Below are 26745 nucleotides of genomic sequence, written 5' to 3'. Positions count from 1 at the left end.
GTGGACGGGCCTTGAACAACAGACCGATGAGTGATTTGTGCCAGTCAGCCTCAAGCCCGGCCTGGTGGTGTGCGATACTGGGCGAAATCTCGTAGCAGCTCTGGGACTAGCCGGTTTGACGCACATCCCTTGCCTGGCGCATGTGCTGAATTTGGTGGTGCAGAGATTCCTTAAAAATTACCCCGACAGAGCTGCTGCATAAAGTGCGGGCCGTCTGTGCGCGCTTTCGGCGTTCTCACCCTGCTGCTGCTCGCCTGTCAGCACTGTAGCGTAACTTCGGCCTTCCCGCTCACCGCCTCATATGCGACGTGCCTACAAGGTGGAACTCCACCTTGCACATGCTGGCCAGACTGTGCGAGCAGCAGCAGGCGATAGTGGAGTTTCAGCTGCAGCACGCACGGGTGAGTCGCTCGGCGGAACAGCACCACTTCACCACCAATGACTGGGCCTCCATGCGAGACCTGTGTTCCTTGTTGCGCTGTTTCGAGTACTCCACCAACATGGCCAGTGCAGATAATGCCGTTCTCAGCGTTACTATCCCACTTCTATGTCTCCTTGAAAAAACGCTCCTGGCGATGATGGAAGAGGATGTGGCACAGGAGGAGGAGGAGGAGGAGGAGGAAGAGGGATAATTTCGTAGGGTTTCTGGCCAGTCATTCCCAAGTGGCTCAGAGGGTGGGTTCCTGCACCCACAAACCCAAGGTACACAATTGTCCAGCCAGGGCACAGTTCTGGAGGATGAGGAGGTGGAGGATGAGGAGGAGGAGATGCAGGAGGAGGAACCATGTTCACAGCAGGGTGGCACCCAGACTAGCTCATGGCCATCACTGGTGCGTGGATTGGGGCATACAGAGGACACAGACAGCTTTTCATTGCCTCTGGGTAGCCTTGCACACATGAGCAATTACATGCTGCAGTGTCTCCGCAACGACCGCAGAGTTGCCCACATTCTAACTTGTGCTGATTACTGGGTGGCCACGCTGCTGGATCCCCGTTACAAGGACAACGTACCGTCCTTAATTCCGTCACTGGAGCGTGATCGTAAGATGCGCGAGTACAAGCGCACGCTGGTAGACGCGCTGCTGGTGGCATTTCCACCTGACAGCGGGAGCACAGTGGAAGCACAAGATGAAGGCAGAGGACGAGGAAGAGGTCGCCAATGCAGCTGGGGCACCGCCAGCACCTCAGAAGGCAGGGTTAGCATGGCCGACATGTGGAAAAGCTTTGTCAGCACGCCACAACAACCAGCACCACCAGCTGATATGGAACGTCTTAGCAGGAGGCAGCATTTCACCAACATGGTGGAGCAGTATATGTGCACACGCCTACACGTACTGAATGACGGGTCTGCCCCCTTCAACTTCTGGGTCTCCAAATTGGGCACATGGCCTGAGCTTGCCCTTTACGCCTTCGAGGTGCTGGCCTGCCCTGCAGCCAGTGTATTATCTGAATGTGTGATTAGCACGGCAGGGGGCGTCATCACAGACAAGCGCAGCCGCCTATCCACAGCCAACGTGGACAAGCTCACGTTCATTAAAATGAACCAGGCTTGGATCCCACAAGACTTGTCTGTACCTTGTGCAGAATAGACATTTATACCACCATCAAACATACATTCTTGTACTCAAGTCAAGTGCAATGATTCTTTGTTTTAGTTCTTTTTATTTGTCACAATATTTAGGGGGCTACCTAACCCAATAAAAAAAATAAAAAAAACATTGTTGGCTACCTCCTCCTCCTCCATTGCGGCCTCCACTTACAACACCACATTCACCGCCTCCTCAACCTCCGACTCCATATCCACCTCCTTCTCTGAGTTGCAAGTTAATAATTTGTTAAAGTTATTTCCCTATCCACATTTGTTTGCAGAGCAGTTGCCACGCTCTTAAGCACATTTTACTGCCTTTTACATCCCTCTAGCCTTTTCAAGGACTATTTTATAGCCATTTTAATGCAAAAAAGTGCCAATTTTAGTGCCCTAAATTTTAAAAATACTTATTTTCAATTGTCGGGTGACATTTTACCATTTTTGGTGTATACAAACCCCTGCTGAGCCTGGGTGACAGGGGCCTAAATCTCTCAAAATCCTCTGTTCTATTGCTGGGTGACAAGAACCCCCTTTTGCCGTGAATAAACCCCTGCTGTGCCTGTGTGACAGGGGCCTAAATCTCTCAAAATCCTCTGTTCTATTGCTGGGTGACATAAACCCCCTTTTGCCGTGAATGAACCCCTGCTGTGCCTGTGTGACAGGGGCCTAATCTCTCAAAATCCTCTGTTCTATTGCTGGGTGACAAGATCCCCCTTTTGCCGTGAATGAACCCCTGCTGTGCCTGGGTGACAGGGGCCTAAATCTCTCAAAATCCTCTGTTCTATTGCTGGGTGACATGAACCCCCTTTTGCCGTGAATGAACCCCTGCTGTGCCTGGATGACAGGGGCCTAAATCTCTCAAAATCCTCTGTTCTATTGCTGGGTGACAAGATCCCCCTTTTGCCGTGAATGAACCCCTGCTGTGCCTGGATGACAGGGGCCTAAATCTCTCAAAATCCTCTGTTCTATTTCTGGGTGACATGAACCCCCTTTTGCCGTGAATAAACCCCTGCTGTGCCTGGGTGACAGGGACCTAAATCTCTCAAAATCCATTGTTCTATTGCTGGGTGACAAGATCCCCCTTTTGCCGTGAATGAACCCCTGCTGTGCCTGGGTGACAGGGGCCTAAATCTCTCAAAATCCTCTGTTCTATAGCTGGGTGACATGAACCCCCTTTTGCCGTGAATGAACCCCTGCTGTGCCTGGGTGACAGGGGCCTAAATCTCTCAAAATCCTCTGTTCTATTGCTGGGTGACATGAACCCCCTTTTGCCGTGAATGAACCCCTGCTGTGCCTGGGTGACAGGGGCCTAAATCTCTCAAAATCGTCTGTTGTATTGCTGGGTGACATGAACCCCCTTTTGCCGTGAATGAACCCCTGCTGTGCCTGGGTGACAGGGGCCTAAATCTCTCAAAATCGTCTGTTGTATTGCTGGGTGACATGAACCCCCTTTTGCCGTGAATAAACCCTTGCTGTGCCTGGGTGACAGGGGCCTAAATCTCTCAAAATCCTCTGTTCTATTGCTGGGTGACATAAACCCCCTTTTGCCGTAAATGAACCCCTGCTGAGCCTGGGTGACAGGGGCCTAAATCTCTCAAAATCCTCTGTTCTATTGCTGGGTGACATGAACCCCCTTTTGCCGTGAATGAACCCCTGCTGTACCTGGGTGACAGGGGCCTAAATCTCTCAAAATCGTCTGTTGTATTGCTGGGTGACATGAACCCCCTTTTGCCGTGAATAAACCCCTGCTGTGCCTGGGTGAAAGGGGCCTAAATCTCTCAAAATCCTCTGTTCTATTGCTGGGTGACAAGAACCCACTTTTGCCGTGAATGAACCCCTGCTCTACATTGCTGACAGGGAACTAAATTTAGTGAAAACATCTGTTACTGATCGGAAGATGCGCGACTAAAAGCGCACGCTGATGATAGCATTCCTACCTGACAGTGGGGGCACAGTGGAAGCACAAGGCGAAGGCAGAGGAGGAGGAAGAGGTCGCCAACGCAGCTGGGGCACCACCAGCATCTGAGAAGGCAGGATTAGCATGGCCAAAATGTGGAAAAGCTTTGTCAGCCTTGGAGGTGCTGACCTGCCCTGCAGCCAGTGTATAGTGTGAACGTGTGTTTAGCACGGCAGAGAGCATTATCACAGGCCGCAGCCAATGTGGACAAGCTTACGCTTAGTAAAATGAACTAGGCATGGATCCCACAGGACTTGTCCGTACCTTTTGCAGAATAGACATTTATACCAGCCTCAACCATCCATTCTTGTACTCAAGTGCACTTAGTCTTTGTTTTATTTTGTTATATGTCCCAATATTTTGGGGGATACCGTAATTAAAAAATAAAAAATAACACAAATCAATGTTGGCTACCTATTCCTCCTTCACCGCCGCTTCCACCTACACCGCCACGTCAACCTACACCGCTACATCCACCCATCCACCGCCTCCTCAACCTCCTACTCCTAGATCCAGATTGTCATTTTTAATTTTTCTGTGTTTTATGTTATTTTAAGTTATTTCCCTATCCACATTTGTTTGCAGAACAGTTGCCATGCTCTTAAGCACATTTTGATGCCTTTTACAGCCCTCTAGCCCTTTCCAGGACTATTTTAGAGCCATTTTAGTGCCCAAAAGTTCGGGTCCCTATTGACTTCAATAGGTTTCGGGTTCGGGGTCAAGTTCAGGTCAAGTTCGGGTTCCGAACCCGAACTTTTTTTTCAAGTTCGGCCGAACTCGTCGAACCTGAACATCCAGGTGTCCGCTCAACTCTAATTATAATTACAGATGAGAGAATTTCTCAAAAATTCTATTCAGCCGGTTCGCCTAATTTTTTCGGGGCGAATCGCATGAAAAAATAGCTATTTCCTTGCATCAGAGAGCCTGTATAGTGGTCTAGAACACTGCACCACGCAGTAACACGCATAGGGAGTCTGCTGTGGTAATGAAACAATACTTTAAGTCAGTATGACTCGCACATGACAGGCGTCGCTCTTAGAATTACTGCACACTTCACTTATTTAGGGCAGTTATGGTGCCAAAACTGACCAAATAACTAAAGTGTAAACTCAGCCTTACAGGTCGATGTTAGCGCCAGGTATAAAGAACCGTGCAGAGGCCCAAGATCCTACTTTAGCATGAAAGAGCACACTTCTTTTATATCGTTGTCAGCTGATTCCACATAGATGTCTACAGAACCTGTTCTTTTAAACGCTTATACAAGTAGAGTCCCACCTGACAGAGTGGAGAGGGTGATATAGAAACACAATGTAATATAGATGCTCACCCGTCTACTGTCAAACAAGGTGCTTAAAGTCTAAGGCCCCTTTCACACGGGCGAGTATTCCGCGCGGATGCGATGCGTGAGTTGAACGCATTGCACCCGCACTGAATACCGACCCATTCATTTCTATGGGGCTGTTCACATGAGCGGTGATTTTCACGCATCACTTGTGCGTTGCGTGAAAATCGCAGCATGCTCTATATTCTGCGTTTTTCACGCAACGCAGGCCCCATAGAAGTGAATGGGGTTGCGTGAAAATCGCAAGCATCCGCAAGCAAGTGCGGATGCGGTGCGATTTTCACTCACGGTTGCTAGGAGACGATCGGGATGGAGACCCGATCATTATTATTTTCCCTTATAACATGGTTATAAGGGAAAATAATAACATTCTGAATACAGAATGCATAGTACAATAGCGCTGGAGGGGTTAAAAAAAAATAATAATAATTTAACTCACCTTAATCCACTTGATCCCGAAGCCCGGCTTCTCGTCTGTCTCCTTTGTTGAACAGGACCTGTGGTGAGCATTAATTACAGGAACAGGACCTGTGATGACGTCACTCCGGTCATCACATGATCTTTTACCATGGTGATGGATCATGTGATGGATCATGTGATGACCGGAGTGACGTCACCACAGGTCCTTTTCCTGTAATTAATGCTCACCACAGGTCCTGTTCAACAAAGGAGACAGATGAGAAGCCGGGCTTTGTGATCAAGTGGACTAAGGTGAGTTAAATTATTATTATTTTTTTAACCCCTCAAGCGCTATTTTACTATGCATTCTGTATTCAGAATGCTATTATTTTCCCTTATAACCATGTTATAAGGGAAAAAATTACAATCTACAGAACACCGATCCCAAGCCCGAACTTCTGTGAAGAAGTTCGGGTTTGGGTACCAAACATGCGTGATTTTTCTCACGCGAGTGCAAAACGCATTACAATGTTTTGCACTCGCGCGGAAAAATCGCGGGTGTTCCCGTAACGCACCCGCACTTTTTCCCGCAACGCCCGTCTGAAAGAGGCCTAACTGACCCAGTCAGAAAAAAGAGAGAAATTTAAATATTGTTGGATAGACTGGCACGCTATATCTGGTAGCAAGTAGAGGACAGACAAGTGGTATTAGGTGATTGGTAATTTATTATCCTGATATAGGGAGATAAGTATATGGAGATCTATATTAAAAATTTTTGTATAAACAGTCCTACATACAAAACGTTTATACGCATATACTCAGTTTATTACGGTAAAAACTGATAGTAAAATAGTGAAGGAATTGTAAAAATGGAGGAAAATATAAAAAATATAGATGTAAAAAATTAATAAGGATATTGATATGGGGATATAAATTCACGCCTTAGAGGAAAATAATTGTGATAAACGAACAATAATGACTCAGTGGAAAATCTTTTTGATCAGTAGAAAGTCTTTTTGTTCAGAAACTTAATGTAGTCAATTATCTGGAGGGTTGGTAATAGTCAATACTCTCAGATCTAGTGGTAGTCAATATTCCAAAAATAAGGAATCAATGTTCCAAAGAGTTAATAATTGATCCAGCTGGGGATTCCAGTTGGTCAATAGAAAGAAAATTGTATAGAAACTACTGTGGGCCTATGTGGCCAATATTCAGAAGTCTTTAGCAGGCAGGTGTTGTATATATCGTTCCTGTGGCATTCCACAGGAAGATAACACACTGTCTGCTCTTACCTCTCTGATGTCTTCAAAGATCGCTGGCCGATGTCTGTTCTGGCAGCAGTCTTCTCTCCGGGTGTGTGGCAGGGGCGGCGTCCACATGGTGCTGGGCTTTGCGCGCTCACAGCGCTTGGCGTCCCACGTGGTCTTATGTTGACTCGGCGTATCACACGCTGCTGAATGAGTTCAGAGTGTCACGTGGTTGCTCTGTGCTGAAAGTATATGTTGGGGAGGCGTGAATTTATATCCCATATCAATATCCTTATTTATTTTTTACATCTATATTTTTAATCTTTTCCTCTATTTTTACTATTCCTTCACTATTTTACTATCAGTTTTTACCTTAATAAATTGAGCTATATGCGTATAAACGTTCTGTATGTAGGACTGTTTATACAAAGAATTTTAATATAGATCTTCATATACTTATCTCCCTATATCAAGATAATAAATTACCAATCACCTAACACCACTCGTCTGTCCTCTACTTGCTACTAGATATAGTGCGGAGTGTGGGGAGGGTGTCAGCAGTAGGTTTGTGTTAACGTCACTGACAGGGGCGTAACTAGAAGTGACTGGGCCCCACAGCAAATATTTGTAAGGGCCCCTCCAGCACGCTTCGCACCTCCCTCCTCCTGTGTAAACCCCACTCCTTTGGCACAGTGTAGCGGTATACTGTATATTGTGTGGCACAGTGTAGAGGTATACTGTATATTGTGTGGCACAGTGTAGAGGTATACTGTACATTGTGTGGCACAGTATAGAGGTATACTGTATATTGTGTGGCACAGTGTAGAGGTATACTGTATATTGTGTGGCACAGTGTAGCGGTATACTGTATATTGTGTGGCACAGTGTAGCGGTATACTGTATATTGTGTGGCACAGTGTATGCTATATGTGTATAACATAAACATATTTCACATGAAAACTTACAATTACTTGGCTTGGCCCTTGGGGATCTCGGACACCACTTCAACACTTTGGCCGGGGGCTCGGCGGAGCTGATGTTGTGCTTTATCCTAATGAGAAAGATTTCATAATAAGGATTTGGAGAAGGGGCAGAGGGATAGCAGAGCAGGGAGAGGCTGGTGCTGCTACTAGGGGGTCATACCATGGGAGAGTAATAAAGCCCACTATAATTCCCCCCCCCCCCTCAGTAGTAATAATTCTCCTTATAATGTGACAGTACAAAAATACCCCCTTGTAATGCCCCCAGTTGAGCTAATGTCCCCATAGTGCCCCCATAATGTCCCAGTATAAAATACCCCTATATAGTGCCCCCAGTAAATTCCCCCATAGTGCTCCTCTCCCCCCTTCCTGCTAGTGCCCCCCGGAATGTACCAGTATAAAATGCCCCATATATAGTGCCCCAGTAGATGCCCCTCAGTGTCCGGCCTCTGATAGGCTGCCGGTATAGTGTCCCCCATAATGCCCCCCAATAATGTGCCAGTAAGTGTCCCCATAGATGGCCCCCCATCATGTGCCAGTATCAAGTGCCTCTCTCCTCCCCCCACATAGTGCCATCTCCCCCCCCCAATGTGCCAGTATCAAGTGCCTCTCTCCTTCCCACCCCCATATGCCAGTATCATAGTGCCAAACCCCCCCATGTGCCAGTATCAAGTGCCTCTCTCTCCCCCCATGTCCCAGTATCATAGTGCCATCTCCCCCCCCCCACAAAAAGTGGCAGTATCAAGTGCCTCCCCCCCATGTGCCAGTATCATAGTGCCAAACCCACCCATGTGCCAGTATCAAGTGCCAAACCCCCCCCATGCCAGTATCAAGTGCCTCTCTCCTCCCCCCCATGTCCCAGTATCATAGTGCCATCTCCCCCCCATGTGCCAGTATCAGGTGCCAACCCCCCTCCCCCACCAGGTGCCAGTATCAGGTGCCTCTCTCCCCCCATGTGCCAGTATCAGGTGCCAACCCCCCTCCACCCAGGTGTCAGTATAAAGTGCCTCTCTCCCCCCCATGTGCCATTATCAGGTGCCAACCCCTCTCCCCCCCATGTGCCAGTATCAGGTGCCTCTCCCCCCCCATGTGCCAGTATCAGGTGCCAACCCCCCTCCCCCCATGTGCCAGTATCAAGTGCCTCCCGCTCCCCCCATGGCAGTAACAGTCGGGTATTAAAAAAAATAATAAACACTTCTACTTACCTCCATGTCAGCGATGCGATGCAGCCTCTTCCTGTGTCCCGCCCTGTATTTCCATATATGGAGTCAGTGCTTGTATTTCAGAAAAGTTTCTGCTGGGATTCGAACCCACAACCTTCTGTATCAGAGGCAAAGTACCTAACCACAAGACCATAAGAGCTGCCTTGCTGCTGATTGAAAAAATATGAGATTTCTACTGTTATAGCTGACTAAGTGTACATCTATACACATGACAGCTGCTCATATATAGAGATATAGCAGAGCTGAGTGTGCTGGGACAGCTGTCATATAGAGATCTAGCAGTGCTGGGTGTGTTGGGGCAGCTGTCATGTGTATAGATGTACACTTAGCCAGCTATAACAGTAGAAGTCTCATATTTGCAATGCAGCCTTTATGGCTGTGAGGGTAAATGCTTTGCCACTGATACATTGGAGGTTGTGGGTTCGAATCCCAGACACATCAGGAGACTTTAGGAGACAGTAAGATTAGATCACATTAGCGAGGGGGCCTGGTCAGCCAGAAGACTAACCCCCAAAAAACAGATCCTGCCTGTTAAGCATCCGCCTTCACTCGGTCAGCATTTGGTCAGTAATCCATCAGTATTGCTAAAGCCAAAAAAAACAGGAGTGGATCCAAAACAGAGATAACACGTGAATGGAATATTTGCATGTCTTATGTGTTTTGTACCCACTCTGTGCTTTTGGCTACAAAATCATAAGCCAATTCTGATGGGACATACAGGCCTTACAGCTGCTACACAGACAGGATCCGTTGTGCATCGCATTTTTCCTTCCTTCTGACAGATAAAAAGAAGGGTCAAATAAATGATTATGTCAACTAGGCCAAAAAGGAAAAATAGTGGCCAAGTCATGGAGTGGGGAGGGTGGGAAAACAGCTTAAGAAGTCCACAGAGTGGCCCGATGACATAGTGTTGAGGCAGCAGCAGCATGAGGAGACCACAGAGTGGCCCAGTGACATAGTGGGGAGGTGGCAGCAGCAGCATGAGGAGACTACAGAGTGGCCCATTTATAGAATGTTGAGGTGGCAGCAACATGAGGAAGCCACAGAGTGGCCAGTGACACAGTGTTGAGTTAGCAGCAGCATGAGAAGGCCACAGACTGGCAAGGTGACATAATGTGGAGGTGGAAGCATGAGGAGACCACAGAGTGGCCCAGTGACATAGTGTTGAGTTACCAGCAGCATGAGGAGGCCACAGAGTGGCCCAGTGACATAGTGTTGAGTTAGCAGCAGCATGAGGAGACCACAGACTGGCAAGGTGACATAGTGTAGAAGTGGCAGCAGCAGCATGAGGAGGCCACAGAGTGGCCCAGTGACATAGTGTTGAGTTAGCAGCAGCATGAGGAGGCCACAGATTGGCAAGGTGACATAGTGTGGAGGTGGCAGCAGCAGCATGAGGAGGCAACAGACAGGCAAGGTGACATAGTGTGGAGGTGGCAGCAGCAGCAGCATGAGGAGGCCACAGAGTGGCCCAGTGACATAGTGTTGAGTTATCAGCAGCATGAGGAGGCCACAGACTGGAAAGGTGACATAGTGTGGAGGTGGCAGTAGCAGCAGCATGAAGAGGCCACAGAGTGCCACAATGACAGAGTGTGGAGGTGGCAGCAGCATCAGGAGACCACACAGTGACCCGGTGACAGAGCGGGGAGGTGGGTGGCAATAACAGTACCTGCTGACGATGGGGGGTGTAAGAAGGAGCACTTGGCATCAGATGTGTGGCATCAGGTGGGTGGTAGCATCAGAATAGTAGTTGAGGCAGGTAGCAATAAGAAACTGGTCTCTTTTGTCAAGGTTTGAGTGGGGCAGCATGGATGATCTAATCTGATGCATCAGGCATTGGTGGGTGGAAATCTTGGCTGACCCACGCCTGATTCATCTTGACAAAGGTCAGTCTCTCCACATTTTGGGTGGACAGGCGAGTTCTCCGTGGGGTAACTATGGCCCCCGACACACTAAACACCCACTCTGATGTCATACTACTGGCGGGCAGGACAGCTTTTCCAGGGCAAACTCGGCTAGTTGCGGCCACAAATCCAGTTGGGCTGCCCAGTAGTCCAGTGGATTTTCAATGTGGGGTGGCAGGCTGCTGTCCAAGTATGCCACCACCTCCTGGTTCAGGTTCAGCTCCAGGACTAGCTGCTGCTGCTGGTGAGTAGTTTCTTCACTAGTCGGGTGAAGAAAGCTGCTCATCAGTGACTCTACACTTAAGTTGCTGCTGATGGCACTGGTACTGCTCCTACCCTTCCACCCCGCCACAGCAGCCATGGGAGTGGAATGTGAGTGCAGAGGGCCCCCCTGGTCAGACCTGCGAGAGGATAGACAATGGCGCAGATAGGCAGCGGCCAACTGACTACATAGGATGTCTCGATAGTAGTTCAGTTTTTACTCCCTCTCAGTGGGTGTAAAAAAGGCTCCATTTTGGACCGGTAGCAAGGGTCTAACATGGTGGAGAGCCAGTAGTCATCCCTCTGCCGAATGGTGGCAATTCGGCTGTCATTACGCAAGCAAGTGAGCATGCAGCGGGCCATTTGCACAAGTGACTCGAAGGGACTCCCTGCCTCCATCTCCACTGCATACCGCCACTGTGTGTCTGGGTCCACTGCCTCTGCTTCCTCATCTCCCTCTTGCTCCTCCGGCTGCTCCTCCTCTCCTGTTGCCTGTGTAGAAAAACCACCCATTTCGCTACACATTCGCTTGTGCTCCAATGTCCTCCTCCAGTTCAGCCCCCACACGGCTCATATGGCCATGAGATGTAGGCGCCTTGTCTCCAGTCCCCTGACCAGCCAAATTTACCAGCATCTTTTCCAGGACAGGAATCAGTGGAATGATGTTCTTCATCCCGTAGTCCTGGCGACTGACAAATAAAGTGGCCTCCTCAAAGGGCACGGGCAAACGGCAGGTGTCACTCAGGAACTGCCACTGGCGTACATCGAAGTTACACAGGAAAGTACTTCTGTCCGCCTGTATCATCAAGAAATCGTTGATGGCCTTTCTCTGTTCGTATAGTCAGTCCAACATATGGAGGGTGGAATTCCAATGGGTGGAAATGGCGCATATCAGCCTATGTTGGGGGATGCCGTTCTGCCGCTGCAGCTCTAGGCGGGTGTGCTTTGCGGTGTACGAGTGGCTGAAGTGCATACAAAGTTTCTTGGCCATTTTTAGGATGTCTTGCAGATGGGTGGAAGACTTCAGGACACGCTTGACAAGCAGATTAAACACGTGCACCATGCAGGGCGTATGGCTCATCCCTCCTTGACGCAGCACCGACACCATGTTCTTCCCGTTGTCAGTCACCAGGTTCCGATTTTGAGTTGTCACAGAGAAAGCTAGGATTCGATTTCATGACTCCGTTCGCCCAGGCAAACTAGGTGCAGAACAGCTTAACACCGCCGTGCCCTGCACATGTGGTATGCTGGTGGAGAACTGTGAATTGTCCCTGCAGTGGAGGCTGAGGACATGGTGGAGGATGAGGAGGCAGAGGCGGACATTGTTGCAGGACCAACGGCGTGAGAACGTGGAGGCGGAAGCGGCTTCACCTGGCCAAGTTGCTGGTGTGGCTGGGCAGGAACCACATTTACTCAGTGGGCCGTAAAGGACATATATTGTCCTTGACCGAATTTCAGCTCCACACGTCGGCGCTGCCGTGCAGTTTGGCAGACACCGACAGGCTCAAGGACTGGCCCATCTTCTGTTCTACATATTTGTGCAGGGCTGGTAATGCCTTTTTCACAAAGAAATGATGGCTTCGGACTCTTTACCTCAGCTCGGCACAAGCCATCAGTTCTCTGAAAGGTGCAGAGTCCAGCAACTTGGCCAGGAGAGCGTTCAGCTTCTGCGACGTTGAATGAATGCACGCATACTGTTGTCTATTGGAAATCGCTTCGGTGATCGACTGCTGATGGAATGACTGATGAGGAGTAGGAGGGCAAGGAGCAGGAGCATTAGGACCGGTAGATGATGGGAAGGACAGACAGCTCCCTTCGGCTGAGGTGGTGGAGCCTTGCCTGCTTGAAATCGGGTGCGTGCCATTTGGTGTAAACTTGGGCATATGGGAAAGACGTGCAAATAGTGCTTTAGTTGAAAAACAAGGCAGATTCTGCTAATTTGCATGTCTTTCCCATATGCCCAAGTTTATGCAAATGAGTTTACATGACAAAACTGTATATAAAGGTTATTGAATATAATGTTAGGAAAATTAGAAAACTGAAATTTTTATGCAGACCTCCTAAGCAGTGAGAGCTGGCATCCCAAAAAAAATAATTACAATTTTTGTCACCCTAATCATAATGATCTAGGGGCGCAGGTCCCCCAAGCCATCCAAATCAAATCAAGCAACTTTGAGGCTTGCTGGCTTTCTCCTTTTGGATAGAGAGCTGGTCTTTTATGTTTTGTATGCACAAGGCTGCTATTGTAAGGTATGCTGACTGTACCTGTCTCATGGATAGGTTGTAGGCTTGCACATACCCAGCTTTTGGCATATAGCCTTTGTGTGATTGTTTTTTGTAGGTAATGAAATTACGCGCGCAATACTTATATATTACATTGCCAATTTTTGCAATCGCGAATTTGAATATTGCCTATGCCGCTCATCACTACTATTCAGCAAAATAAAAGTTTTCAAGTCTTTTCTACCACTTTCCCTAGTGGCTGCTGATGTCTCTCCCTGCACTAAGCACACTGGAAAATGGCTGAATCCAAGATGGCTGAGGCTATTTATAGGGCTGTGACATCACAGGGCTGGCTGCTGATTGGCTGCATGCATGGCATTGTGGGTGATCCCTCGTTCCCAGAGTTCTTTGTTCCATGTCCTAACATGTGCAGCAGCCATTTTAGAAAAAAATTTGATTTGTTACCATGAAGCGTCAGAAAATTCAGATTCGGTGCAAATCGAATTTTTCCTGAAATTCGGATTGAATTCCACTGTCAACTTTGATTCGCTCATCTCTAAATATAATGTCTGTAAAGCATTGCTGAATAGTTCAGCATGAACTGAATAAAATGATTTCACAGCTGTTTTTCTGCAAAAATCCCCACAAAAAACGATATTAAAAACTAAAAATTGCATTTATACTGTATTTGCAGGATGAGGCTTCCTTCACACACGGATGGTTTAACAATTCTTTGCCCTTAAAAAAAGCTTGTAAAATGCATGTGTGTTTTTTTATGCTTCAGGCATTACATTTTTACAAGCATTTTTTACTGGCACTTATTGGCACAAATTTTTTTCAATCATTTTTTTCTTACTATAGAGAAGTATATGGTAAGAACGGCAGAATATAAGAATATAGCCATGGTCACAAAAAAATAAAAATTTAAATCCCATAGACTTACAGCTAACCAAAAAATTCACACATAAAAAAACCCCAGTCAAATACTATGTGTGAAACCAGTGAGGCGTTTTAATGGTGTTTTTTGTACCTTTGGCTTTGGTAACTTTTTGCAATACAACCACCAGGTCAAGATGTTAGCTGAAAGTTTATGGGAAATATGTAATGCAGAACATACAAATATTTTCTTACAACTGTTTAATAAAAGCAGCATCATTTTTTCTGGTGAACCACTATAGTAGAAAAAAAGATAGATAAAAACACATGCAGCATCGAAAAAATGTTGGCTTTTTAAAGCTAAATGAAAACCCGGATTAAAAACACCCATGAGTTTGTGGAATTGTACGTTTTTTCACTGACATGTCCCAATATGTCCAATATCGAATCATAAGGCATCACTTGAAATCAATGGAAATATTACAGCATTAATTAAGGATAATATTATGACACAATTAAATAGCTCGGAAACTATTAATGACACTGAAAACAGTAAATAAGGAGCCAAAGCATTTTGTTTGGGCAAGTTTAAACTCATTTGCCAGTACAGCCAAACAGATTCTCTCCAACTGGATTACTGCCTCTGAACCGCCTAAATTGAAGCTCATTTCCTAACAAGATGATATTCATTAAATCACTGAAATGCCTTATGTTCCTTGGTCAACAAGCTGAACCAATGCTGTCATACTGTTACGTAGAATCCAAATTATTATCATTTTTTACAGCAATTTAGCAATCCAAATCTCTATATTCTATATGTCATATAGTGTAATGTAATATGTGTCATTATCACTAAATATTATTAGTGGTTATAAGAAAACCCTTAAAGGGCTATTCGTACTTATCATGTTATGGCATATGCCATAACAGTAGCTGTGCTTGGCCAATATTTTGTCATTTAAAAGGGAAATCCAAATTAATATGATTATTATTGACATATCACTGGAGTATGACATAACATTATGATAGGCGCTGATCAAGAGAATAAAGGGACCAAGGCTCCATGTTCAGTGACACTCTTGGCAACCTCCATTGCAGAGAAATAGAGTGAGTCGCTGAAAGCATCACTGTGCAAGGAAATACTGTGACGAGTGCCTTCACATGTGGTAGGTTTTGTGGCAGAAAATTCTGTGACTGAATATCAGTTCCATTCTGCTGAATGGAGCTTGCGGAAATCCATGCGCTTGCTGCCACATTCAAATGAATGGAACTGATTTTCAGTCACAGAATTTTTTGCCACAAAATCTGCCACATGTGAAGCCACCCTAAGGATCAGTGAAGATACAGTTAGTCAGACCTTCCCCCAAATCTGTAAGGAATGGTATAACCTAGAAATATGCTGACACGTGACATAATGGGAATAAACTTTCTAATAGGATTATGAAAAACATCCATATAGTGTATTTTCAGGGGCGTACACAGATCTCATAAGGCTCCATAGTAATACTTAGGGCAGCGCGCTGCCCCCCAGGGGTGTGTCAGATGCGAGTGGTATACTGTGGTCTAATGTTTGTGTCATTGTGCTCAGGCTGTCACTTCCTGGGGGGTTCAGTCTCTATTGCAGAGACTAAGTTGGAGCGAGGAACAAAATGAATTCCAGACTTTGTAAAGTTTAACTTTTCTTTACTTGAAATCGACTTGCAGTAACAGAACAGTACTTAATAGCTCTCTTTCTTGGTTCCAGCAGTATGCACGGTTCTGGCAGTTGGCCTTGACAGTTTATTCAGTAATGCTACTGTGGGGTATCTTGGACCCATTGTCCCCCTCTATGATACAAAGTCCTATTAATATCAGGAGTGTGCTGCTCTGCAAGCTGCTTTCCCAAAGCTCCTGTAGCAGGAGGAGAAAAAGCTTCCCTCACTGCGCCTTGTCTGGTCTCTTTAGACTCTCTTATTCAACTCCTCTAACTTCCTGAAAACTCCTCCATTGGTGGGAAATGGGAAAACCCAGTTCTACCCAAAGGGGAGGCAGAATAAAATGGTTAGTTCCATTTTTTTTTTAAAGGAATCTGCCAGAACATATAGCACCTGCTGTAAAACCAAGCACATCTCATGTAAAACAGTTGCATAACAATATTAAGGAACTAAAGGAGAAGACCTTGCAATAAATATACTGATGGGATAGATTGCTAGACATAGAAACCAATAGCCAGGTGATAAAATTTTAGTGCCCCACTCCTGAGTACTACATTAGTAATACTCCTGCCCCACCTAGTTTCCAAGTATGCACGCATCAGTGACCCCCGGGAAGTTCAGAACACAAATTGCAATTTACACCTTTTTAATGAAGGAACAAATTTTAACTAAATACAAACTGTAATGAAAAAACTGGCCTCAACCAGTTTATTTGATTTTTATGTCAGAAAATGAGGACCTGTTGCTTCAAAATTCTGAACACCATACTTCTCAGTGTATTTACCCCAAACAACTGGCAAAAATACTTTTATAAATCTTCTGCTTCCCTTCTATTACAAAACTACAGCCACCACTAGGGGGAGCTCAGTGCATAGGAATTTATGCGATTACCATAGAAGCTGTAATCATCTCTTTGCATTGAGCTACCGCTAGTGGCAGCTGCTTGATAATGCAGTGTTTTCACCTGGGGAAGAGAATTCAGTGCTGGGCTCCCTTTCCCCGGGCCCTGTAGCATTTGTATGGTCTGCCTACATTGCATATTTCTGTGCACAACTCTTATGTACTGTACACTATTCTATGATATATATTATATAATATTTCTATAATATTACTTCTTATTTTGTATCCTATGCCCTTTTTCAGGTTTACCAGTATATGCATGAAACAATTCCTATTAATGGGTGCCCAGAGTTTCGTGCTCGTGCCACCGCAAAGGTGAGGTCCCAATATCTTGCTCTATAGCAACAGTTTTAAAAAAGTTTTCTTTTTCTCAGGTAATATCCTGTTACCATACTGTTATATATAATGGACAGTGAAAGCTAGAAACTGGCATTTAGCTATGTTTTCTGTGTTGTTGGCCACTCACCAAAAGTTTAGTGGGAGAGCAGGTGGTCAGGTAGCCTAGGCAGCCATATTGTGCCAGATGCCTCCCTGCAAAGCTTCTTTGCTTAGAAAAATGGGACACCTGATAGGGGTACATTAATTCCTTACCATTTCAAGACTTCTGCTTGCAGTCAGTAATTGGAAAGGTTCTTGTTTGCACCTAGCAGCTCAAAAACAGCCCTGTTCTAGAGGTGTGTTCACACAGCTGCAGTTTGTTGAATTACCTCATTGTAGCTATCCACGTCTTCCAGGGGTGTAGTTATAGGAGATGCAGAGGTAGCATTAGGGTTCATGCACACGACTGTTGAAAATTCTGGATCCACAAAACACGCATACGGGCTGTGTGCATTCAGCATTTTGCAGAACGGAAAGTCCTGCTCTCTATAGAACAGTCCTGTCCTTGTCTGTAATATGGACAATAATAGGCTATGTTATACAGGTGAAACTCGAAAAATTCGAATATTGTGCAAAGTTCATTTATTTCAGTAATGCAACTTAAATGGTGAAACTAACATATGAGATAGACTCATTACATGCAAAGCGAGATACTTCATGCCTGTATATGTTATAATTTGGATAATTATGGCTTACAGTTTATGAAAACCCCAAAGTCACAATCTCTGGTACACTTTGCTCAGGGGGTATGGATTAATTAGCCAACTACAGTGTGACACTTTGAGCCTAGAGTATTGAACCTTTTCACAATATTCCAATTTTAAGTTGCATTAATGCAACACCTTTTAAGTTGCATTACTGAAATAAATGAACGTTTTCACGATATTCAAATTTTTCGAGTTTCACCTGTGTATATATATATATATATACTCTGCTCAAAAAAAATAAAGGGAACACAAAAATAACACATCCTAAATCTGAGTTAATTAAATATTCTTCTGAAATACTTTGTTCTTTACATAGTTGAATGTGCTGACAACAAAATCACACAAAAATAAAAAAATGGAAATCAAATTTTTCAACCCATGGAGGTCTGGATTTGGAGTCACACTCAAAATTAAAGTGGAAAAACACACTACAGGCTGATCCAACTTTGATGTAATGTCCTTAAAACAAGTCAAAATGAGGCTCAGTAGTGTGTGTGGCCTCCACGTGCCTGTATGACCTCCCTACAACGCCTGTGCATGCTCCTGATGAGGTGGCGGACGGTCTCCTGAGGGATCTCCTCCCAGACCTGGACTAAAGCATCTGCCAACTCCTGGACAGTCTGTGGTGCAACGTGACGTTGGTGGATAGAGCGAGACATGATGTCCCAGATGTGCTCAATTGGATTCAGGTCTGGGGAACGGGCGGGCCAGTCCATAGCATCAATGCCTTCGTCTTGCAGGAACTGCTGACACACTCCAGCCACATGAGGTCTAGCATTGTCTTGCATTAGGAGGAACCCAGGGCCAACCGCACCAGCATATCGTCCCACAAGGGGTCTGAGGATCTCATCTCGGTACCTAATGGCAGTCAGGCTACCTCTGGCAAGCACATGGAGGGCTGTGCGGCCCTCCAAAGAAATGCCACCCCACACCATTACTGACCCAATGCCAAACCGGTCATGCTGGAGGATGTTGCAGGCAGCAGAACGTTCTCCACGGCATCTCCAGACTCTGTCACGTCTGTCACATGTGCTCAGTGTGAACCTGCTTTCATCTGTGAAGAGCACAGGGCGCCAGTGGCGAATTTGCCAATCTTGGTGTTCTCTGGCAAATGCCAAACGTCCTGCACGGTGTTGGGCTGTAAGCACAACCCCCACCTGTGGACGTCGGGCTCTCATATCACCCTCATGGAGTCTGTTTCTGACCGTTTGAGCAGACACATGCACATTTGTGGCCTGCTGGAGGTCATTTTGCAGGGCTCTGGCAGTGCTCCTCCTGTTCCTCCTTGCACAAAGGCGGAGGTAGCGGTCCTGCTGCTGGGTTGTTGCCCTCCTACGGCCTCCTCCACGTCTCCTGATGTACTGGCCTGTCTCCTGGTAGCGCCTCCATGCTCTGGACACTACGCTGACAGACACAGCAAACCTTCTTGCCACAGCTCGCATTGATGTGCCATCCTGGATAAGCTGCACTACCTTAGCCACTTGTGTGGCTTGTAGACTCCGTCTCATGCTACCACTAGAGTGAAAGCACCGCCAGCATTCAAAAGTGACCAAAACATCAGCCAGGAAGCATAGGAACTCAGAAGTGGTCTGTGGTCACCACCTGCAGAACCATTCCTTTATTGGGGGTGTCTTGCTAATTGCCTATAATTTCCAGCTGTTGTCTATCCCATTTGCACAACAGCATGTGAAATTGATTGTCACTCAGTGTTGCTTCCTAAGTGGACAGTTTGATTTCACAGATGTGTGATTGACTTGGAGTTACATTGTGTTGTTTAAGTGTTCCCTTTATTTTTTTGAGCAGTGTATATTTATTTATTTTTGCAGGGCTGCGGAATGGACATACGGATGCGGACAACACAATGTACTAGCCGCATATTTTGCGGCTGCATTGAAGTGAATGAGCCCGCATCCAACCCGCACAAAATGCGGATCGGATGCAGAAAAAAAATACATTTGTGTGCATGACGGGTGAAATGGATAGCATTTATTAGTTGGTGACGATAGCTCCTGACAAAAGTAAGGGGAATGCTTTGCAGCAAGTGAACAGTCAGTTCTTGAAGTTCACATATTGGAAGTCTAAGGCTGGTTTCACACGAGCGAGTTTTCCACACGGGTGTAATGTGTGCCGTGAACTCATAGCACCCGCACTAAATCCTGACCCATTCATTTCAATGAGTCTATGTATATGAGCGTTTTTTTTTCACGCATCAGTTCTGCATTGAAAAACGCAGCATGTTCTATATTCTGTGTTTTTCACGCAGCCCTGGCCCCATAGAAGTGAATGGGGCTTCAGTGAAAAATGTATTGCATCCGGAAGCAAGTGCGGATGCAATGCTTTTTTTACTGATGGTTGCTAGGAGATGTTGTTTAGAAACCTTCAGTTTTTTTATCACGCGCGTGAAAACGCATAAAACGCATTGCACTCTCGCAGAAAAAACTGAACAACTGAACGCAATTGCAGACAAAACTGACTGAACTTACTTGCAAAATAGTGTGAGTTTCACTAAATGCACCCTGAACGCATCCGGATCTAATCCATCACGGAATTCATGATCTCCAGTCATTATTTTTGCGATTGCGCAAATCGGTACTAATGATGCACATTTTTTTTGCGCAATCCATGCAACTTCACATTTTATCAGGTCTGAGTGTATATTACTGATTGGTGCACTAAGTATTGTTGTGACATCACAGCACTATGTCTGTAGCATGTATGTATGGACAGCAGAGAAACAGTAATTCCTATCACACTACCTAACACCCTGCACTGGAACCTATCAGCTACACTATATCACTATCTAACCTACACTGACTATCACCCACTAACTATCTGTATTATATATATGAGCTCAGGGGCGTTGCTAGAGTCTCAAAAGATCCGTGGCCCAAGTTCCAATGCATATGGCCCAATTCTCTAAGTCAACCAGACGACCCCTAAGCCCACTATAGCTATACAGCTATACAGCAGCACGTACCTCTCACATCCAGTTTCTCCCAGGTGACGTCTCCTCTGATGTAGATCTTCTCTGTCATCATCTTCTCCATTCCGTCCGGACAACTTTTCTCAGCTGTGCCTCAACTCTACAGAATGTGACACACAAACATCTTAGCTTCCTCAGTTTTTTGTACCCCCAAATACTATCCTGAAGAAAAATGTGTGCCCCCCATAGTAATAGTGCTCCTAATAGTCCAACCAATAGTAATTATCTTCTAGAATGCCCTCATTAGTTATACTGCCCCCTGCAGTGCCCCCAACTGTGATAATGCTCTCCATTAGTTGAAGAGCCCTCCAGTATTGATAATGCCCTTACAGAGCCCCTAGAAGAAATGACCCCTCAGTAGTAATAAGACCCCCACAGTGCTCTTAGTAGAAATAATGCAGATCTCTAAGTCCCTCCTATAGAGCCCCCAGTAGTAATAAGAACGCCTAATGTCTCCTGGATTTAAAATGCCCCCACAGTGCCCCCAGTATTTATAATACCCCCTACTGTTATAATGCTCACCCTGAAGTTCCCCAGTATTTATATCACCCCCTACTGTTATAATGCTCACCCTAAAGCCCTCCCAGTATTTCTAATGCCCCCTTCAGTGTCCCCTGTAGTTATATTCCTCAGTTTCCTGTCCTCAAAAATTATAATTCCTCAGCCCCTCCACCATACAGTCCCATGTAAATAACATTATTTCCCTCCTCCGCCATAGAGTGCCATGTAAATACCATCACACCATCTCTCCAGCCCCCTCCAATATACAGTCCCATATAAATAACATCCATCTCTACCTATAGCCCCCTCCAAAATACAGTCCCATGTAAATAACATCCCTTTCTATCTACAGCCCCCTCTAAAATACAGTCCCATGTAAATAACATCACACCATCTCTCCTGCCCCCCTCAATATACAGTCCCACGTAAATAACATTACCCCCTCCCCAGCTGCCTTCGACATACAGTCTCATGTAAAGAACATAACCCCTCCCCAGCTGCCTTCAACATACAGTTCCATGTAAATAACATCACCCCCTCAATTTTCAGTCCCATGTAAATAACATCACTTCCTCTCCCAGTCACTTTCAACATACGGTCCCATGTAAATAAAATCACCCCCTCCCCAGCCACCTCAACATGCAGTCCCATGTAAATCACATTACCCCTCAACATTCAGTCCCATGTAAATAATATCACTCCCTCCCCAGCCTTCAACATATAGTCCCATGTAAATAACATCATCCTGCCCCAGCCACCTCCAACATGCATTCAAGTGTAAATAACATCACTTCCTCAACTTTCAGTCCCATGCAAATAACATCATTCCACCCCACTGTCCCATGTAAATAACTTCCCTCCCTTCAGCCCTAACATACAGTCCCAGTTAAATAACTACAACTCCCAACATTGCTCTGCCTCTCACACTGAGTAATCTACCCCTTCACTTACCTCTCCTCATGTAGCAGACCTCACCACAGCTTCTTCCCAGGACTTCTCTTCACTGCTGAGCCGTCCTCTCCTGCACTGGTCACATGACGGTGACATTATCGCAGGTCCTTTTCAGTTACTGCATTTAGTTCTGATCACATGACCTGTGATGTCATCACAGGTCCTTCAGCTCTTGCAGGGCATTAGATTAAATTGTATTGCCATCCTGAGGATGGCAATACAGTTGTATCCAGCAGGCAGGCAGTACATTTGGAGCCTGGGACAAAACATTAGGGCCCCGGGGCCCCGAATGTTTTAACCTAGCAACGCCCCTGTATGAGCTAACTAACTATCTAATGTAATTGGATATAGAATAGGATCCAGATGAAAGCACAGAGCACAGCAATGTCACTGCCCTCCATCTCAGAACTGCAAAAAAACAGCAGAAAATGGCTGCTAGGGAGGTTCTTATATAGTAAGGGATAGGCAACTTTCCTATTGGTTGCTAGGGATGTTGCTAAGCTCGGACAAAGATATTGCAGCCTTCTCATTGGCACACAAGCAAGAAGGGAGGTTATTGATGAAAAAAAAATCTAGAATATTCACGATTACGAATATATAGCACCATATTCTACATGTTCGCGAATTCTCGAAGTGTTGATGTTCGTGATAAAAATTCACGATTAGAATATGCGCCATCAATACTATCAGAGAAGACAAAACGAGACCTTATTAAGCATGATCAAACACGAAAGACATAATCTGGAACAAACAGACAAGGTAAACGGTGGCATATGAATCATCAATGGACTAGGTGCATCAGTTTGATTTGGGGCCAAATTGGGGTTGTCTTAGGCTATTTTCACACTCGCGTTTTGTGCTGATCCATCATGGACGGATCCATTTAGATAATACAACCGTCTGCATCCGTTCAGAACGGATTCGTTTTTATTATCTTTAACATAGCCAAGACGGATCCGTCTTGAACACCATTGAAAGTCAATGGAGGACGGATCCATTTTCTATTGTGCCAGATTGCGTCAGTGAAAATGGATCTGTCCCCATTGACTTACATTGTGTTTGCGGGGGCGGAACCGTTTAGCTCAGTTTCATCAGACAGACACCAAAACGCTGCAAGCAGAGCGGAATGGAGACTGAACTGATGCAAACTGATGCATTCTGAGCGGATCGTTTTCCATTCAGAATGCAGTAGAATGCAAACTGATTAGTTTTGGACCGCTTGTGAGAGCCATGAACAGATCTCACAAACGCAAAGCCAAAACGCGAGTGTGAAAGTAGACTAAGTGAACCCTCGATCTTCACAGTACCCCTGATGGTGGGGATGGACTTCACCGAGAGCACCTGACCACCTGGTAATTAAAGTGTTTCTCCAGGAATTAAGAAAATGAGAATACTTAAATATTACTTTATTATAAGTATATTCCCAAATATCTTTCATTAGTTATAATGATTTGTTTTGTCTCGGGAACAATCATTATGAGAAATAAAATGTCCGCTGTCCTATTAGTAACACACAAAACCTGTCCAAATCACATAGGAGCTAAAGAGCTGCTTCATCCTCCTCTCTGCTCTACTTGTCAAGGATTATGATCCTGAATACAGCTGATAAGATCTTCAGCTGAATCTCTGTGGGAATGAAGTTCATGAGGAGACATGAAGTACAGAGAGGAGAGGTTGGCTGAGCAGCAGCTCTTGTATGTAGTCTCCATTACCACCACCATTAGTCTGTCCTGTCTGTCCTCTCTGTACTTCATATCTCCTCATGATCTCCATTCCCACAGAGGTTTTGTGTGTATGGACGGCGGCCATTTTATTTCTCCTAATGATTGTTCCCGATGAGGCAGCTCTTTAGCTCACTGCTCTGAAGTAACTTGGCATCCTGTGTGATAGGACAGGTTTTGTGTATAAGAATTGGATGGCGGCCATTTTATTTCCCCTGATGATTGCTCCACAGACAAAAGAAGCCATTATAACTAAGTATTTACATTTTCTTAATTCCCGGTGAACTCCTTTAAGCACACACAGGCCAGGGAAACATTAACCCTATGAACACACAACATAGAGGTGACAGGAAACAGTTCACGCATAGCCACAAAACACCGCAGCCAGCACGCACCACACAAACAACCAGCATACACTGGACTAGTCAACCACAGTGGTATAAAGGAAAGCTGGATTAGCTGCCCATAGCAACCAATCAGATTAAACCTTTCATTTTTCAGAGCTCCTTTGCAAAATGAAAGGTTGAATCTTATTGGTTGCTATGGGCAACTAAGCCAGTTCTACTTTACACCAGTATTGATAAATCTCCCCCAGCGAGTATACACATTCACAGGCCCACATTCACACACAGAAGGCCATAGCCAGCATGCACCACCCAAGCAATCAGCATACAAGTGAACTGCACTGTGACATCTACAAACGATCATCCCCATAATCTGCCTGGTTGTCCATAAAAGGGCCCTTAGCATCTGAATGATTCTGACAAAGGCCAAATTTCAATGACTAGACAACTAGGTTATAGTTAGTGATGAGCGGGAGGAGCCATATTCGATTTCGCAATATTTCGCGAATATTCGATTGAATATTCGTCTTATATTAGTCGAAATTGAATATTCATCATTATTCCATTTATCGCGAATAATATGCGATTTAATTAATCGCGTAATGCGATTGTTCTTTTCAGATTAAATTTTTTATTGAGTTTTTCAAATAAGTAGATAAAAATGCGATACAAAAGGTAACAAATTGCAATGTCATGCAATGCCTTATACATTGTAGAGTAATCTCCAGACAAAGGAGGTAACAAGGTATAATTTCCCATGCGTAAAGGCAGTAAGAACATGTGGCAACACATGAGCGGGAAAAAAAAAAAAAAAAAACACATTGTTTACGTGAAGCAAAGAAGGCTATATGAATCTAAGCCTAATAAGCATGTACATAACAAAAAAGAAAGGGAAAAAGCAAACATAGGGGAGCACAGAACAGTAGGACACAGACAAAGAGGAAAGGCATAGGGGAAGGAGAGGGTAGGGGATTGCGGGATTATAGACTGGCATTACGGAACTCATCTGATCCTCGGAAAGTTTCCCAAGGGCCCCAGGTTTGAACGAATCGAGAGGTGTCCTGAGGAGAAACGCAGATGAGATCTTCCATCCGCTGATGTAGGGCAATTTCTTCAAACCATTCCTCCGGGGAGGGAGGCGTAGGTGATTTCCAATGGCGAGGGACGACCGTTTTAGCAGCCTGTAACATATAATTAAGGAGCGAAACCTTAAAAGCAGGGATGGTCAGATCGAAGATAAACAACAAAAGTGCTTCAGGAGCGTTGGGAATGGGTATTCCCGTCACTACCCGCACAATACGGTGCACAAAGTTCCAGTAAGGTCACAGGATGGTGCAATTCCACCAAATGTGTAGCAAGGTGCCTTCGTCAGTACAGCACCTCCAACAGCGATCCGAAGCAGATGGAAACCATCTGTGGAGCACAGACGGCACTCTGTACCACCTAGAAAGGACTTTATAATTCGTCTCCTGCGCCTTAGTGGAAATTACTGCTTTATGAGAAAGAAGAAAAGCCCGTTTCCATTGAGATGGGGTGAGGTCATTCCCCAGATCACGATTCCAGGCGTGGCAGAAGGAGGGGAGCTGGTCAGAGGTCTGGAGAACAAGCAAGTTGTAAATGGTGGAAATGTCCCTGAAGACAGCAGAGGGGGCAAGACACATTTGTTCAAACACCGTAAGGCTCCTGCGTAAAGTGTGGGTGGCACGTATAGAGGAGTAAAAATGTTGGAGTTGTACGTATTCAAAGTTATGCCTGGGGCGTATTAGAGAGGGCTCCATCAATTGATTTAAGTGCTTCAATCCCGCGGTAGTGAGGACATCACAGAACCGAAGGGGGCGCAATTTAGTAGCAGTGAGGAAGGGTTTCGAAGATTGTCCTGGGCGAAATGCTGGGTTATCAGTGATCGGCGTTAGAGGGCCAGACGTATCAATGAGGAGTGTACGCCGATTAATGGACGCAATTGACACGAAAGTGTGATTGGCTGTGAAGGACAGTGGGGGGATTTTAAAACCCGGCTTGCCTGCTAACCATGGAAGGACCGTGAGCGCGTATGAGGAAGAGGCGCGTGCAATATTGACCCACGTTTTACTGGAATCTGAACGCAACATGTCCAAAAGTCTGGCGTATACCGCGGAGTAGTGATATAGTTTACAATCTGGCAAACCAACACCCCCAAGTTCTTTAGACCGGGTCAGAACCTCCCATTTTATTCGCGGCCTACCAGGGGCCCACACAAAACGTGTGAAACAGCGTCTGAGTTGTGACCAAAAATTGAGCGGTAATCGGATGGGTATGGTTTGCAAGAGGTAAAGCAGCTTGGGCAGTAGGTTCATTTTCAAAATGCTGACCCTGCCGAACCAAGAGAAGTCTCGGCGGTGCCATGCATCTAGGTCTTTCTGGAAGCTTCGTAGAAGTGGGGCAAAGTTCAACTTGAAAAGGGCGGGTAGCTCCGTCGAGATTTTAACCCCAAGATATTTAATCCCCGCCGATGGCCACTTGAATGGGAATGTAGATTTAAGCGATGAGACTAGTGTTTGAGGTAAGGATATATTCAGTGCCTCTGATTTGG

At 45.6% G+C, this 26745-nt stretch overlaps 1 protein-coding gene across 2 annotated transcripts in view; it reads left to right on the top strand.

Annotated features, from left to right (window-relative positions):
- Window positions 1-26745, top strand: part of LIN7A (lin-7 homolog A, crumbs cell polarity complex component) — a 120256-nt gene that overhangs the window by 72483 nt on the left and 21028 nt on the right. Inside the window, exon 3 of one of the 2 annotated variants that reach the window (XM_040415716.1) lies at window positions 16835-16906. In XM_040415716.1, coding sequence (XP_040271650.1) covers window positions 16835-16906 — 72 coding nt within the window. Of the gene's footprint in view, window positions 1-16767; window positions 16907-26745 lie in introns of those variants that run through there. The other variant, XM_040415715.1, reaches the window with a different exon arrangement.

The sequence above is a fragment of the Bufo bufo genome, chromosome 1, assembly GCF_905171765.1.
Source record: "Bufo bufo chromosome 1, aBufBuf1.1, whole genome shotgun sequence".
NCBI lineage: Eukaryota > Metazoa > Chordata > Amphibia > Anura > Bufonidae > Bufo > Bufo bufo.
Note: the sequence above shows the minus strand (reverse complement) of the source record. Positions and strands in the feature narration are given on the sequence as shown.